Source organism: Rhea americana, unplaced genomic scaffold (genome assembly GCF_003343005.1).
Source record: "Rhea americana isolate MKP2758 unplaced genomic scaffold, rheAme1 scaffold_99, whole genome shotgun sequence".
In the NCBI taxonomy this organism is placed as follows: domain Eukaryota; kingdom Metazoa; phylum Chordata; class Aves; order Rheiformes; family Rheidae; genus Rhea; species Rhea americana.
Genome location: NW_028187188.1, coordinates 2,483,613 through 2,499,045, shown reverse-complemented (window position 1 = coordinate 2,499,045; position 15,433 = coordinate 2,483,613). Strand labels below are relative to the sequence as shown.

At 44.3% G+C, this 15,433-nt stretch overlaps 1 protein-coding gene across 1 annotated transcript in view; it reads right to left on the bottom strand.

Annotated features, from left to right (window-relative positions):
- ARHGEF38 (Rho guanine nucleotide exchange factor 38) overlaps positions 1–14,173 on the bottom strand; it is a 36,370-nt gene extending 22,197 nt beyond the window's left edge. Inside the window, exons 1-3 of the mRNA XM_085325629.1 lie at positions 13,990–14,173; positions 3,664–3,854; positions 950–1,073 (exon numbers count right to left, since the gene is read on the bottom strand). Coding sequence (XP_085181755.1) covers positions 950–1,073; positions 3,664–3,854; positions 13,990–14,173 — 499 coding nt within the window. The remainder of the gene's footprint in view (positions 1–949; positions 1,074–3,663; positions 3,855–13,989) is intronic.
- Positions 14,174–15,433: the final 1,260 nt, after the last annotated feature.

The following is a 15,433-nucleotide window of genomic DNA, read 5'->3' as shown; positions in this document are numbered from 1 at the left end:
TTGCAGGCAGAAGGATTTTTTCTGTAACATGTTACCTGTGGCATATGGTCAATTTAGGGAGGAAAGAATCTCTCTGACCTCTGAATCATAGCCGAAAGCTTTTAAAATTAAACTGGATGACTTTACACTGAAGCAAATTAAGAACTCTCACCTGATCCTTTAAGGTGGCTCAGCTACTGCCTCTGCATTTGAGAAGTAGTTAAGGAAGAGCTGATGAACAGTAACTTCCTAAATCTCTCCAGCTGTGTCAGAGTGTCAAGTGAATAGATCACAGCCCTAACATTCATGTCCTGAACTGCAGAGCATATGGTTGCTGCGGTATATCCAGGGGTAATCCATTTGCTAGAAATACCTGTAATCCCCACAGRCATACCTTCACAGATTCCCACAAGCTTAATATCAATTACAGCTTTCTTTACAGATCATGTCCCTGTTAAGCACACTTCACCATCTCTTGCGTGAATTATATTGCCTGTAGATAGATGTTTGCAATGTTTGGATTTTTTGTGATGTATTTATTATTCCAATCATTTTTTTTAGTGCTTTGCTTGAATGGTACAATTATGAATATGCAACACTAGAGTTGGTCTAGTGTTAGATAGACCAGCAGAGTTAAGCAATATCAAACTAGATGAAAATGATGTTATCAGTATATGGCATAATTTCAGTGCTGCAATTTCTGCCCATGCTAAACTCACTCTCTCATTACCTCCATCCCCTCAAAATCCAGAAGGTTTGAATAAGAGCATCACAATCAGGCCTGAYATGAGTACAGCAGCCTCACTGGACAGGCTTTGCATTTCATGATCCACGTATTATTGCAGACAGTTAGTAGCTTGTTAGTTTCTGGGAGCGGTACTAGTTAAGCCTGATGAGGGTAGAGGACCGGAGAGCATTATATTTATTCTTTCGTGTAGCTTTGTAGAACTCAAGAGGACAGTAAACATACCGATTATTTGCATGGGTGGCTCCACATCTGCCGTGGCTTCTTCCAACAATGACAGCAGTTTGGCTGATATTTGATGGACCGATTCGATGTTGCTAAACAAGCCATCGACGTCAAAGCGAACAATCTAATGGAATACAAATATTAAGCAGCTACTGACGAAGGATAAGGAAGGACATTATGTATTATAGACGTTCTCTTGCTAAGCTTTTAGTGTCCAACACTCCAGGAARCATCACTTCTGCAAAACCTCATATAAACATCCTCCTTGTGACTTCAAGGACATATATACAGTTTTCAGATTAGTATAACAAAAGACTTGTTATCAAATGCTTTTAACCTTATTTTGAACTATTCCTAATCTGAACGTGTTTACCTAAGAAGGAAATAAATATTATGATCTGAATAAAGAAAAGATCTTTGGCTGCCTTGAAAATGTTTATTTATTTTCCCATAGAGAAAAAGACTAGTTGACAGCGGTTTTGATTCCCTGATTACTAGTTGCTCCTACAGGCTGTATGAACTGCTACATAAGCTGAGACCTAGGTGCATTGGTGCCAGCTGTCAAGTATGTAGACTTCCAACAGATGGTGGTACCATTTGAAATTAGTTGTCCTATAAATCCAAAAAGTACAATCGAGACCATACAATTTCCACTAAAACAAACAGATTTACAATTACAAGCATTAATACAATCAAAGAAGCTTTCCACAGAAACTGGCAGGACAACACTGACTTCAGTGAACTGMGCCAATTTATACCTACAGAAAATTTGGCTCTGTATTTCTCTTCATTTTAAAGTAAATAAAAAATTTCAGAACACATACTTTTCATACATCAATTATTCATTTCCATGCACAGCAGGGAAATAATTAATGTTTGGGGATAATTGAAGATAGCCAGCGGTAATGTGCTAATATTGAGAATAAAGGCAAGACTGATTTAGAGTCATCCATATTGATACACTCTGAACCTGTCTCTCCCCATCTCTCCATTAGAAATAGAATTGCTTACTTACGTAGCAGCTCACCAGATGCCAAGAGGATCAAATTGCATGTTATTGTAACAGAATCAGCATTATACTTTCAGTGCTAACGTAGTTTTTTTTTTGTTAATATTATAGGGGCTAAAACAATTTTATCCATTTTGAAATATGAAACAGATTCATAGCTAGGTCAATTTTTTAAATACTATCCATCTCTATATGCATTACAAACTTTCAAATATGGTTGTTTATCTGAGAAGAGTCTTAAAACCAAATAACATTCTTGAAAGCCTTTCAAAAATGCAGAGGTTATTAAATTAAGACAATGATAATCTCTAAATTACTTTCCTGTATACAGCTATCAAAGGACTTCTGATCTCTGCTCCAGCRTAATGTCTACATAGTATTTGGAAATATATTGTACATATATGCTTATATACATACTGACCTATATAGTGACAAAGGACAGRCTCAGGACGTATGTTTTCAGTTGGCTTGAAAAGAGCAAAGGAATGCAGCAAGGTTGTTAAAAATCTTAGTGAACCAGACTGTGCTCTTACTGAATGCTGGCCAGACTGAGGAAAGAGTCAAGTGGAGAATTCTTCTAAGTGGATGGGCAAGTGAGGGGAAAAAAGAAGTCAAGAAGTCCTTAAAGTTACACTAGCAGATGCCAGTTCTGCTGAAAATTGGCTGGAACAAACTCTGATGAGTGTGTTTTTTTTTTTTTTTTTTTTTTTTTTAAATGAAAATTTTGCAGGAGCTTAAATAGCATGGGCTTCAGCTGATCACAGAGTTTCCCAAAGAAGTAGCGTCAAACATCATATAAAGTCACTTCACTCCATACACCAATACTTTATGATCTATTTCATAAGAAACCATATATACAAGATACTTGGTTAAAGGCCTGTTTAAAATGATTCTTATTCTGCATTAGCAGCAGGTACCATATGCACAGCCTTTATGAATCCTATGTTGCAGGCTCCACAAATACAAATCTTTCTCTGGACAGCATCTTCTATTCGTAGCTTGTGACTACACAGTTTTTCTAGAAATTGCAATTTTGTTGAGGAAAAGGTGCTCTTTGAACTCTCAGCCAAAAATGAAAATGGGTATCATCGAGCCATAAGCTCTTTTGCCTGAAAGAGCTATCCTTCTTAATTTTAGTTTTGCTGAGTAAGATGCAAATCTTGTATGTGCTCACTGGGCTGGCTGATATTCTCACCATAGCTGTCTGAGAGGCTGGATGAAGTCATCTTTAAGACTGAATTTAACCTTGATGTGGAGATCCATGCCATTCCAGGTTATTATCATGGAAAATATTTGTTTCTGGTTGCTACTGCTTTTGGAGGTGGCAGTAACGGTGCACCAGGGGATTGCACCAGGGATTATGATTACACAGCATCCTATACTGCAGCATGGGGAAGCAGAAGCTCCTATTCCAGCCTAGGTCTGAGAGCAGAAATAAAAGAGGTAGAGTCTAAGCTGCTCTCGAGGGAAGTACATTTATGCAGGCTTTATGCAAGCGCAGTGAAAGTGTCAGAAGTGTATCTGCCTTCCCACTCTACTCTCTGGAGTCCTGGCATGTCCCCTTCCCAGAAAGTTAGCTCTGGACCCGTTCCTGGCACCATCCCACTCTCACACTGACATTTGTGCTTGGTTAAGATTATCTGTAAACAGAACGTGGGTGAATTCAGATCTTGGCGTCACCTCGTCCTCCGCCCSCGGTGCTTACCTGCTTGTTTCTCAGAGGCTGAATCACTTCCCTGATGCAGAGATCCAGGTCATTGATAAAGTCTTTTTCTGTCTGTATCAGCTCTGCAATGATTTTCATCCTCTTGGCCATCATCTGTCTGGTGATTTGCTCTTCGTTCTCCTGGGGTGAGGTGGCAGAGGATGAGGACTCAGCCTGAGGGGCCATTTTTTCTGTTTAAAAGAGTATTAGAGGAGTGTCACAACTTCATCATCCTGAGGGAAAGAAACGTTAACTAGGGCCTGTGGGAAACTCCCAGATCTTCCTAGGGGAGCAAGAAAAGAACCATGAGAAATAGCAATGCTGGATCAGACTGAGGGTCATCCAATCTCCTTCTTCTAAGAGTGGTTACAGGTTTGGGGAAGGAAACCCTCCAGCTGACAGTAAGGGGATAACCTATTGTAGGGTACCTCTTCTTTAATACTGTATATGTAGGCAGAAATTTTCCATGGAGCATAAAATAGATCCTTGYCACACTGAAATCCAAGAGGGGCTGTATACCACATTCCCTTCTGCTCCTTTGAAAATAYAGTCTCAGCCTGAAGTCTATTAAGATTTGGGCTATGGGAGAAAACATGCTCCTGTGAAGGAAAAAGTCTGTGTTTACCATAAATAAGTTTCACTGGAATAATCTTTGCTCTAGAAAATGTAATGTTGAGGTCTGTTTTATAGGAGGCTGAGGGCTGTAGGTACTGAGAAATGTACTTTCAAGTGATAATAATGATACTAATGATGACAATGGAACTTGTAATTCTGTTGCAATGAAATGGATTGATGAAATGAAATGGATTGAAATGAAATGAAAAGGATTCATTTGAAAGAGATAAAGGAATTACAGGATAATATGGGAAAAGCTTTAGTGATCGATAATAACAATTCTTGAGACAGGAAAGATCACTGGAATCAGGATACTTTTCCATATCTAAAACCTAGAACACCTGTTTCATTCCAAATACATGGAAATGCAAGAGAATCTTCTATAGAGTTGTAGTTTACGTATGTTACAGGACTTGAAAACAGCCTACTTATCCATAATGATAGTCTTCCCTTTTGCTAGCTCATAAGGCACTCTGCAGACGTTTGTGTCAGCTGTGCAAAGGGCACACAATTTTATGTGTCTACACGGACAATGTGCCTATTTTTCACTGGAGAAAAAACAAGTGAAAGACACCAGCGGATATTCGGGTGTTTTACTGCTAGCCACAAGATGGTGTAGAGTACCAGCAGAGACGGACATATCGCTACTGTATTCATCTCTGCRTTACCTAGCTTGTGCCTTGCCAGCGTGGGGTTTATTGCTCAGTGGCAAAGGACGTGAATCTCTGATGAGGATCAGACTGTCATGCCTTTCTGTCCACTTCCCGCAGGAAGCGTATTGTACGAAGAGCCAATATCAAGCAGCATCTGATGCTTTGCCAGCTGATAACCAATACGGAATGTATTGAAGTTATTGAATTAATTTTCAAGGGCAAGGTTATGAATGTGCAGTGAGCTTCAAAGCTCAGCAATACAATGAAGGTCAAGCCTGTAGATTGACAACCTAGAGCTGGACTTCTTCTAAGGATACCAAGCGACTTTGGTTTCCTAAGAGAGTGGGCTTTGAGCTGTCAACCACTGAGAGCTGTAAAATGTTATAAAACCACCGTACCATCCTCAGGCCCTTATACAATTATGCTGACCACTGATACACAGAAAGGATAATTTTGTTATTAATCTTTCTCCTGTCAGACTTCTGGTCAGACAGGTGCAGCYGTAACTACTGTTTTAAATACTGCTTTGGGGGCTGCACCTCTCCCTCTGTACTGATAGTTTTAAAAAGTGAGTACCAGGATCCAAGGYGAATCTGGGGAGCCTGTTGTTCAGATGTTTTTCCATTGAGATATACTTCCTTTCATTAAAACAACCACTGCTTTTACCTTTGAGTTTTTAGCCTTAAAGCCTCCGTATAATGAAGGTGTGAACATTCTGTCCTCAAGTTCATACACAGACAATACGATGGAAACATGAGCASGATGTTTTTCCCTCTTCAAGGCCTCAGCTATCAAAAGACTTTTCAACTGAATTCTGCTGTAGTGAGTACATACTAGTGCAAGCGTAGGGGTTGCACAGTTGCATCCCCTTCTGCAATGCTCATCCACCAAAGATGCTGGCCAGTGGAAGAAATAAACTGTCCTTATTTTGGTGAAGAGGAGAGCAAAAGAAGTTCTGCTACCACTTCATGGCTCCCTCTAAGCAATGTCCTACCAGGGTCTTGGAATCAGACCTSCTTGCCTGCTGCTTACATGCTAAACCAGTAAAATAACTACCTCTAAACCTCTACAGTCATAATCTCTAAAAAATATGGTATGTAACCACACTTATAAACTTGCAGTGAACGATATGACATCCATTTCAGTTCCATTTCTGCACCAAAATCAAAATTCTTCTTGAGATCAGGTGTGAAATGGTGTGTGTGTGGGGGGTGCGTGTGCCTGCATTTGTGTGATTGTTTGTGAGAGCRGAACAGGATAATTCCTAAAGAAGTACAAAGAGGACAGGACAATCCGGAAGATTTAAAAGTGTCATTTTGTCTTARATGCAGCACTATTAGGACATTAGATGGAATGTGAAGGTAAACACAAGATGCTCTGCAAAGGAACTTTCTAATCCCTTGTACCAGTGGCAGGGGAGGGCATTATATGAACAAAATAAAGCCAGAGTATCCCACTTCAGACTTGAAGTTGTAATCCTGAGAGTGGTTGTTCTTTCAGTTTATGTCATTAGATCRCCTTGATTAAATCTGATACCTGAATTATGTCAGGATTCATCTATTATCCTTATTGCATGATAGATAATAATGCCAGGAAATAGAAACTRTTCTCAACAGGAAGAAGTAACTATGAGAAATATCAGGTAAATGTTGTTTCTTTACAGCAAACATATTTTTAATAAATGTATCCTTTTGTTAAAAGTAATATAATTTTCCATTTTACTCAGTATGTTCGCTTTTTCATTTCAGACATGTCTGTCTCTATAGAACGCAAGAGCAAGCTACTGAAGTGATCACAGTCAAAACCTGTGATTTTATGTTCAGCCAATTGCTTTTGACCAGTTTGAGATCATTAGTAGCTTGCAGAAATCCTTGTGGAATGAGTCAAAGTTTAATGAATGCAGAAACATCAAGTGCATATTTGGAATATAAGCAGGCTTGTTTCTACCTGCTATGTGTATCAACAGCCAAACAGTTTGAGAGAGAGGATTAGCAAGAGGAGACACTGCTGAGGCTTAACCATTGCAATAAGAATTTGGCTGCCTTGTCCTTGGAGATGCCACGTTTAGGAAAAAAGGAAAAACTACTTGTTGAATGGTTATGTTGATGTCTTAAGACATCAATTATGTCTTAAGAGCAGTTTACAAAAATGTAGTTGGTACTTTTAATAGACAAAAAAATGGATAGTGAAATGTAGTCTTTGCAACTGTTGCTTTGCAGCGTTAGTTACCTGCAGTGGTTGCCTTGCTCCAGGACTTTGCTTTGGTGAGGAAAAGGAAGATGATGATTTTGGTTTATCAGCTGAGCTACTGAAGTACATAGCTCTAGTCACACAACATGAGAGGTTCTCTACAATGACATGGACAAAGCAGCTACATGTATTAGGAAAGCAATTTTTTAAAAAAAATATTACGTCTAAAAATATCCCCCAGATGGAGACATCCAGCAAGACAATGAGAGCACGGAGGAACAGAGTCTGCAAGGGGCCAATGCTGCTCTCTTCTAGGCCCGACGGGAGTTATTGGGGGATCCACAACAGCTGACTGGAGAAGCCAGAGCAGACCTACAAGATCTATGTGTGCAGATTCCCCAGGCTTTCCCGCCCTATGGAGTGAGCAGCTCCGAGAGGACTGTTCTGTCCCTCCTGCCTCCCRGGGAGATGGTCGCTCTGGATATTGCATTTGCCCCTAGCGTCAGGGCTCACACGTCTCAGCATCCAATGCTTCCATTTTATCTGGAAGTGAAGTTGCTTCAACTGCAGCAAACGCACCAGCGTCAAGGCACGGAGTGAGTAACAGGCCGCTTTGTTACTTAAGCAGTRGTTTGAGGACTCCGAAGGAACGCAAATTCCACGCTCGCGCTGTGCACAGAGGGGAATTTTGCCTGGCACATGGGAGCAATGAAGGCATGAGTTATCACAGCATGACAAACAAATTACAGTGTTACTGTGTTCTCACGTGTGAAGCCTGAATCTCACACTACCTTAGATACAATTATTCTTCTGCAGAAGCGAGTCCTCAGATAGCCTGTACCCTCAGATAACCCAGAGACTATACATGGGAATGTACACCATTTTTTATCAGCTGGATTTGTAAGTGAAATACAGGCAGCCAAATCCAGAGACCGCTGCTTTGGCAACTCCCCTCTCCTCGGCATCTCCCCTGGCGGTACCTCTGCAGCTCGGCCCTGGCACTTTTCCGCAGGCAAAGCGGGAAGGGGGAGGTGTGGAAGCCGCTTGTGGGTGCTGGGAAGGCTGTGGAGAGGYGGATGCGGGGCTTCTCTCGAGTGAAGGGCAGCAGGAGCCCGACGCGGGACAAGCCAAGGGAATGGACRCATGTACTGCTGCATGAGGGGGCAGAAGCGCATCACAAAAGCTAAGACCAAAGCAATTTTATTCCAGATCCCTCTCCTCTCCCGAGGGAACACTTGGTAGTGGTGACATGAAGGTGGCTTCACCAGTCTTGCACTGGAATTATTACGGTGCAAACCGGAAGAACTAGGTCTGCTGAACTCAAATTTGGGCACAMAAATACAAAAGGATTGAGCAGGGGTTGTGGATAAACATCCTTCTCTTTACTTCCACATGCGTACAACGTCTGTATTGTTCAGGTACAGGCTTTTTGCACATAGGCTGTGAGTTATATATGCAAAAAGCCCCTTTTTTGAACACAGGAGGAGAATGCTGCAGGACCAGAATGACCTTGCACCAGTCTTCCTGGGCAACAGGTTTTCTCATAACATCAGCATTGGAGACTTACTCACAATTAGGTCATTCAATCTTTGATCATTTTTTGCTCCGTAAAGTACAGAAAATATTTACATTCAATATGCAAGGTCTTTCTTCAATTCCTTGACAGCCGACTGCTTTAATTATACGTGTGCTGACAGGACTACAGAGAGATCCCATGTGGCCGCGGAGGAAGGGAAGAAAGCTTATCATCAGGTGACAGAAGAATGCCCTTATTGTTAGCGCCAATACTTGCAAATCAACCTTTCCAGTGCGTCCTAGACCGGCACAAATATACCGCTCATGGGGTAGGGAGCTAATACGTTAATAACGCAAGAACCGAGGAAGGACTTCTCCTGGGATACACGCACCTCAAGATTTGTCACGGATTAGCCCTAAGAATTGTAGGGTGGGTAACCCACAAAGTACACTATTTTGGTTAACACAATGTTATTGCTATGCTCAGAAAACGAACCTTAAACCTCTCTGGGTCTTGGTCTTCCCTCCCTTAGCCCAGCTGTCGTTACTGCTTACAGTGTTACAGTACCTAGGAACCCTAAGCCATGCAGTAGGACTTTATTGTGCTACGTGCTGTGCAAACACGGCAGCACAAAACGGATCTGGCTCTGAGAAGATGAGATCGCTTCCCAACCTGCCTGTCACTGCAGTAAGTTCACAGGATGACTCCAGATTCACTATGGTGCAAGTTAACAGAATTAGGTCCTCTAATCTCAAATTTGCACACGCGAAAGTAAAGGGATTCGTTGGATTTTGATTTTTCATCACATTGCACAGTGGTATATGTTCATGAACCTATCTTCCGCACTTCAGGAAATAGTGCAGTCTTTTACTTCTTAACAGTACTTCAGCTGAAAAACAAACCAGCTGCTCCAAAGATCAATACATTTAGCAATGAAATAAAATATTAACTGCATTGTGCTACATGCAAAGTTAATCAGTAAGTATAGGCCAAAGAAGGAACTGCGAAGAGTCACATAGGATCTTTGCTACTGGCAGGAGATGCCAAAGCAGAGAGGCTGTGCAAACTGCCATTTTCCACAGGAAGAAGCAGTGCTGCGCTGTGCAGGGTGGACAGGAGGACAGAGGGGTGGAAGAAGCTGCTGTGCTTGTGATGGAGTGATTGGGGGGATGAGTTTCCTCCAACTGGGCTTTAATACACCCAGGGTTAGCAGCTTTCTTGGAATCTCTGTAACTTCATAGGTTTCAGCTTAATTTGTGGTGTTGGTTATTTCTCATAACTGCATCAAACGCAGACAATTTTGGGTTCAGATATGAGACTCTGAGGTAATGTATTGTGGTAGCTGTGTGACTTGAATCAGTGTACTTATCGGTACAACACTGCTGTACTTCAAATTAAAGTATGTGCAAATTATTTAACAGTACAGTTGACCCATCCACAGCTGAAGTTATAAGGAAGTTAATATGTAATAGATTTTTAGCACAAGGAATATTTTCAAATTATCTATTATCATGCTGGACACTGCAAATTTTGATCTCAGATTCATTCTGGAAACTCACCATTTTGCATAATTCATTTCTTAGATCAAGGACAAGTCTGGTATATGATTATTGACAAAAAAGAACAACCTCTCCAAAACCAAACATACTGTGAAGGATGTTTTCAATCTCTTTTTCTGGTCTTCCCTTTTTGGTTTATACCCTCTACCCTTATGATTCATCACATCTCACTCTGCCCTGATCTTGCAAGCATTTATATGTCAAAAACTGCATCAAGCATCCCTCTCTTAATGAAGTACATAGGTATTCACAGGATGGTAGCTTTAGGTTAATTTAAACATGGATCCCAACTTTAATGTAACATACAGATATTAATAAATGTATTATTAGAGCTGATACTGATAGATGAGACCAACTCCTACCAGCTAAACAGCTACAGATTATACTTTTGAAAACAGAGACGCTAAATACCATTTTGTGTTGCCATTGCTTAAGGAGAGTAGCAAGTTCTTCAGTCCTGCAAGAAGGATATATTTGCAGGATTTTCTAGTGACTGTAGAGCAGAGCACTGCATAGGAATATCACAGATACTGTGTCTATCTACTCCCTTAAAATGACCCTCAGTATTATTTATCCATCACAAACATTAGTGAATTTATCTTCTTTGACTCCCTCCTTCCTTCCTGAGAAAAGTGATGCTTGCATCCAGCTGATGGAGTACCCTAGCACAAAGATATATATGGCTTGATCCAAGTATTCCTGGACCAGTCCAAGAACAAAACTACAATCTAGGTGCTAGATAACTGTGTAATTGTATCATTAACCTGCCATTTGATAGTAATGCCTTATTTTACCCTTATTTAAAATGAGGGTGATGGTACCTATACAGGATGTGTTGAAAAAGATGCCCTAATGTTTGCCAAGCTCTTAGAGAATATAATGGTTACTTTGCACCTTGTTTCCTCTTTAGAAGGAGTAAAAGCTGGTAGCATTGAATGCCATTCACACCAGATAGGGTATTGAAGAGGTATTTCTGGTACAATAATTAACCATGAAAAGGCTTATTTGTGTTTTTAATTAAATTCCCAATTTTTAAGTGAAAAAAAAAAAGCTTTCAAAGATTTGCACCTTTAACAATGCAGTTGTTTTCATGTTTGCAGATTTACAGAGCAAACCATCTTGATTACTTTGGGGATCCAATMCGGAAAGCAGGCTCCCTGTTTCACCCTTTTTAGAGAAGAGTTTGGATTCCTTCTGTATAAAAGCAAAACAAAGGGAAATGCAAGAGCAGAAACTGAATTGTCAGGATTTTTATACCTGCCTGCCTGCCTGCTTGCTTGCTTTTTGGCTCATTGGCTTTTATTTGTGGACCCGTATTTCTAACATAGTCAACAGCGCTTCAAGGATACACTTCAGAGCTGGTGGARAAGGCCACGTGGCGACAGCATGATTTTTACTCAGGGAACCACATAAACGTGACAGAGGGCTGGAAGGCACCTTGCAAGGCGTCCTGTCCACGCCTCACCTCGCACCAATGCGCTCCCRACCTCGGCCTAAGGGTGCAAAGACAGCTCGCCACCCGCGCTGAGGCTGGTTTGCCCTTTCTCTCGCGGTGCTGGGCCCGGCAGCCTCTCGCTCTCGGCTTCCCGGCGGAAACCTGACCTGCTCGGGGGAGATTCCTTTTGCGGAGTTTGCTCCCTGGGGTCTCTCCCCATCTTACACATCCTTGTCCGTGCTAACACGTACTACAGCTCTGCAGACTGTCTGCTGGAGAACATGTTAACAGGGGGCTGCAGAACGAAGGGGTAACTAAAAACAGAGCTTTCCAGCTGTGTGCCTCCAATTCACATGGGAAGCAAGTACAAATTATTACCGTTTGTGTCTTTTTGCAAAATATTTACTATTTCAGGGCGATCAGGGCCTCCGGACCTGGAGATGCACAACAGTGTGTTTATACCACCAACAGAGCTGTACAGTTCTCTTAACCAAAAATGAAGAACTTAAATGTTTCGTGCCAGCAAAAACACTGCCCTTATCTTGAAGTAAACTGCTTCACATTCAAGCACTGGTAAGAGAAATGAAGAAGGTGAAGGCCTACAGGCATAGCACATCATCAGTCCTAATACATCACATTAGGTCTGGGATCCATGACCATTAATATCAGATCGAGGCACATCTGGCTCACCAAAATTTGATCCAGAGCAGGCCTTGGCACACCGCTGCATTTCTCTCTGCTGATAGAGTGAGCTCACAGCAGAGGAATTTCTATTTGCTTTAGATTTCTACTGTGAGGATAAACTACTTCTAATCCAATATAAAGCCTGCAGGTACCTTGTTAAGCCATCAACGTTTTTCTTAACAAATGTGAATAAGCAGAGTGAGCCTATAGCAGACCAGTGCTTTGCAATTGGTGGCCACGGCAGCCTTCAGCTGGTGGCAGGAGCTGTAAAGCCGGATTTACTGTCTTGTTGGACTGCTGCCATAAGCATAACCTCACACTGCCATGACTACCCAGGCTTCCCCACCTCTTTTGCTCCTGACTTTAAACAGGAGACATCCACGGCATGAATATACGAGATTTGATAGAGCAACATCTCATGCTTTTTGCTCAGTCCCGTTTTAGTTACCACTTCCCTTTGCCAGTACCTCAAAACTACTTTGCCAGGGCAACCATGTCACAAGGAAAACTGCTGTTCCGGTGGAATAAATGCATTTGTGACAGGGGCTTGCTAGCACAACCGTATTGATCAGTGCTTGCACCCCGAAACTCCTCTGACAGATGCTTGTAGTGCCTRCCTGACTTAACTGAAAAATTTTCATTTTCTTATTGATTAGCTATCTCTAGGAGGGAACAGTATAATCAATGAACCTCTTTGTTGTTTTCAACATATGCATCCCCCATATAAATCTCATTATTTTCTACTTTATTATTTTATTTTCTACTTCTCTTGTCTCTCTGAAGGAAATCTATTTCCTAATTAAATGCATCAAACCTATAATACGGTAACCTAAAGTATATTACTATTTTATTTCCCAATAAAAGATTATTGCCATGGGAGTGACTGTCACTAGGCAGCTTATGTCTCTATTAGTAATAAATGTTTATATTATAATATCACACGAAACCCTCATTTGTGATGGTATCAGGTTTTAAGATCCTGAAAGCCCACGGAAATTAGTCAGTTTGTGTTCCAGAGCACTCCTGGAAATAGCCATACACATTTTTCATGCTTTTATTCAATTTATGGCATTGCATTTAATTTTTGATTGGCAGGTTCATCRCTGACATGATTTGACAATTTCTGGTCCTGACACAATTTGAGTATTTGAAAAGAAGCGCTCTTCCTAATGGTACAATTTGCATCAGCATGYACATTTGAACATGTATTTGGATGTATTTCATTCCAGGCCTGTACAATCTGGGCAGCAGAGAAACACGTTATAGACCCTGATACTTTTCTCTGAAAGAAAAAAATGCCCTTGATGCTTCTAATTATTTGTTACATATCCCACTTCGTAAGACAACRGAAGACTGATAGCCAGGGACTGTATTCTCAAATAACCGTTCGCGTTGCAAATAYACGCCGTGGAGACGAGCGAGAAAGATCCCAGCGGCGTGCGCGTTCTGCAAGCGCGCACCAAGCCTCGATGTTGGCTCGAATCACGGCTTGTGTCCTGCGGACACGAGGCTGTTTAGGGGAATCAGCGGGAAACGCTTCGCCTCCCGGCGCAGGGGCGGCGGCGAGACGGGGGCAGGAGCCGCCCTCTCCGTCGCTACCTGCGGGCTGCAGCGCGGCGGGCGTCGAGGTGCCGCCGCAGCCCCGCGCAGTGCTCAGCGAGCTGCCCCCGGTACCTTGCAATTTCTGGCTGTACTCTGTCCTGTCCGACTGGCTCCTCCGCAAGGCGCCGTGGTCCCCGCCGGCGGTGCCCTCCACCACGGGCTCCGTCCTCCTCCTCCTCCTCTCGCCTGCGTACAGCTTGTGCTTCAGCAGGGCCAAATTCCTCCTGGGGGCCCCGGGGCAGTCGCCGCTTGCCATGCTCAGCCTCGGTGCCGAGGACGGGCCGGCTTCGAGGCCGGCGGCGCGGCGGCCGGCGGCGTGGGGCTGGCGTTGGGACGGAGCGCTGCCCACGCGGCGGCCGCCGTGGGGCTCGGCCCTGCCACCTGCGCCGCCGCCGCGGCTCCACCCCCGCGAGCAAACGCCGCGGGCCGTGTTTGCCTTCACCCGCCCTGCGCGCCAGCACGCCTGGCGGCGCAGGGCGGAGGGCCGGCCCCAAACCGCCCGCATCCCCCCTCTCCGGGCTTCGGGGACACCCCCGCCCCCGCCCTGCTGCGGGCACCGGCACCCCGAGGCGGGCTTGCATCCTCCGGCGGGCACCCGGGCTGCCCCCGCCGGGAAATGCCCTGCACTTTTATCGGACGCCGTCCCTGCCTGCGCTGCCGCGGGAGCAAGGGGGAAGCAGAGGGCGAGAGCGGGGGGAAGCGCCCCCGCACCAGGCCAGCACCCCCTTGGCCCTCACATCTCCTCCCTCCCGGGGGYTAGCGCCCAGCGGTGCCCCCTGCARCCCCGCCAGCGTTGCCRSGGCCCCAGSTCCCAGCGCGTACGATTGCACCCGGMGAGCTCCCGACCCCGCTGAGAGCGGCAGCTTGCAGGCTGGAAACTCCTRATCTACGGGTTTGAAGGGAATCAGATTCCCCAGGACCAGGAAGAAATGCATGTGTGCGCTGGGAGGGAGGGGGCTGGAAAACCCGCCGCGAGGAGGGAGAGGGCCAGCAGCCGAGGCTTGCTTCAGCCMGGGGTTGTGTCCTGCCTTAGGACCGAGCACCGCGCCGCAGAGCAGCAGCCCGGCCGGCGGGGCGGTCGTTTGCAGCCTCGGGAAAGAGCGGCGAGGGGCCTGTGCACGCAGAGGCGGCACGGAAGAGTGCAAGGGACCCGTGGAGGCTGTCACAGCAAATTACTGCGCTCTGATGGCTGGGGAGCGGACGGCAAAACACCTGCTCTTACTACCTCTAGATCAGTCCCAGAAGAGATGTTGTTACAGTGTTTGCTAGCAATGGCCTCTGGCATTCAGGCACCGTCTAGCGATCCTCCGCAGAGCTGGTCTAATCAAGCTCATGTTAAAACAGCAGGAGCTGCTGGCATCTAAGCTCGGCCTGGCCCTATCCCGGGAAGAGCCGCAACAGCCGTCAGCGGTAATCGCTGCAGCTGCCTTGGTACCGACCCCCTGCGGCCCCTCTGCTCCAGGAAAGGGTCTCGCGGGAGCCGCCGGTTCAGCCCCAGCGGTGTCGGGTCTCGCAC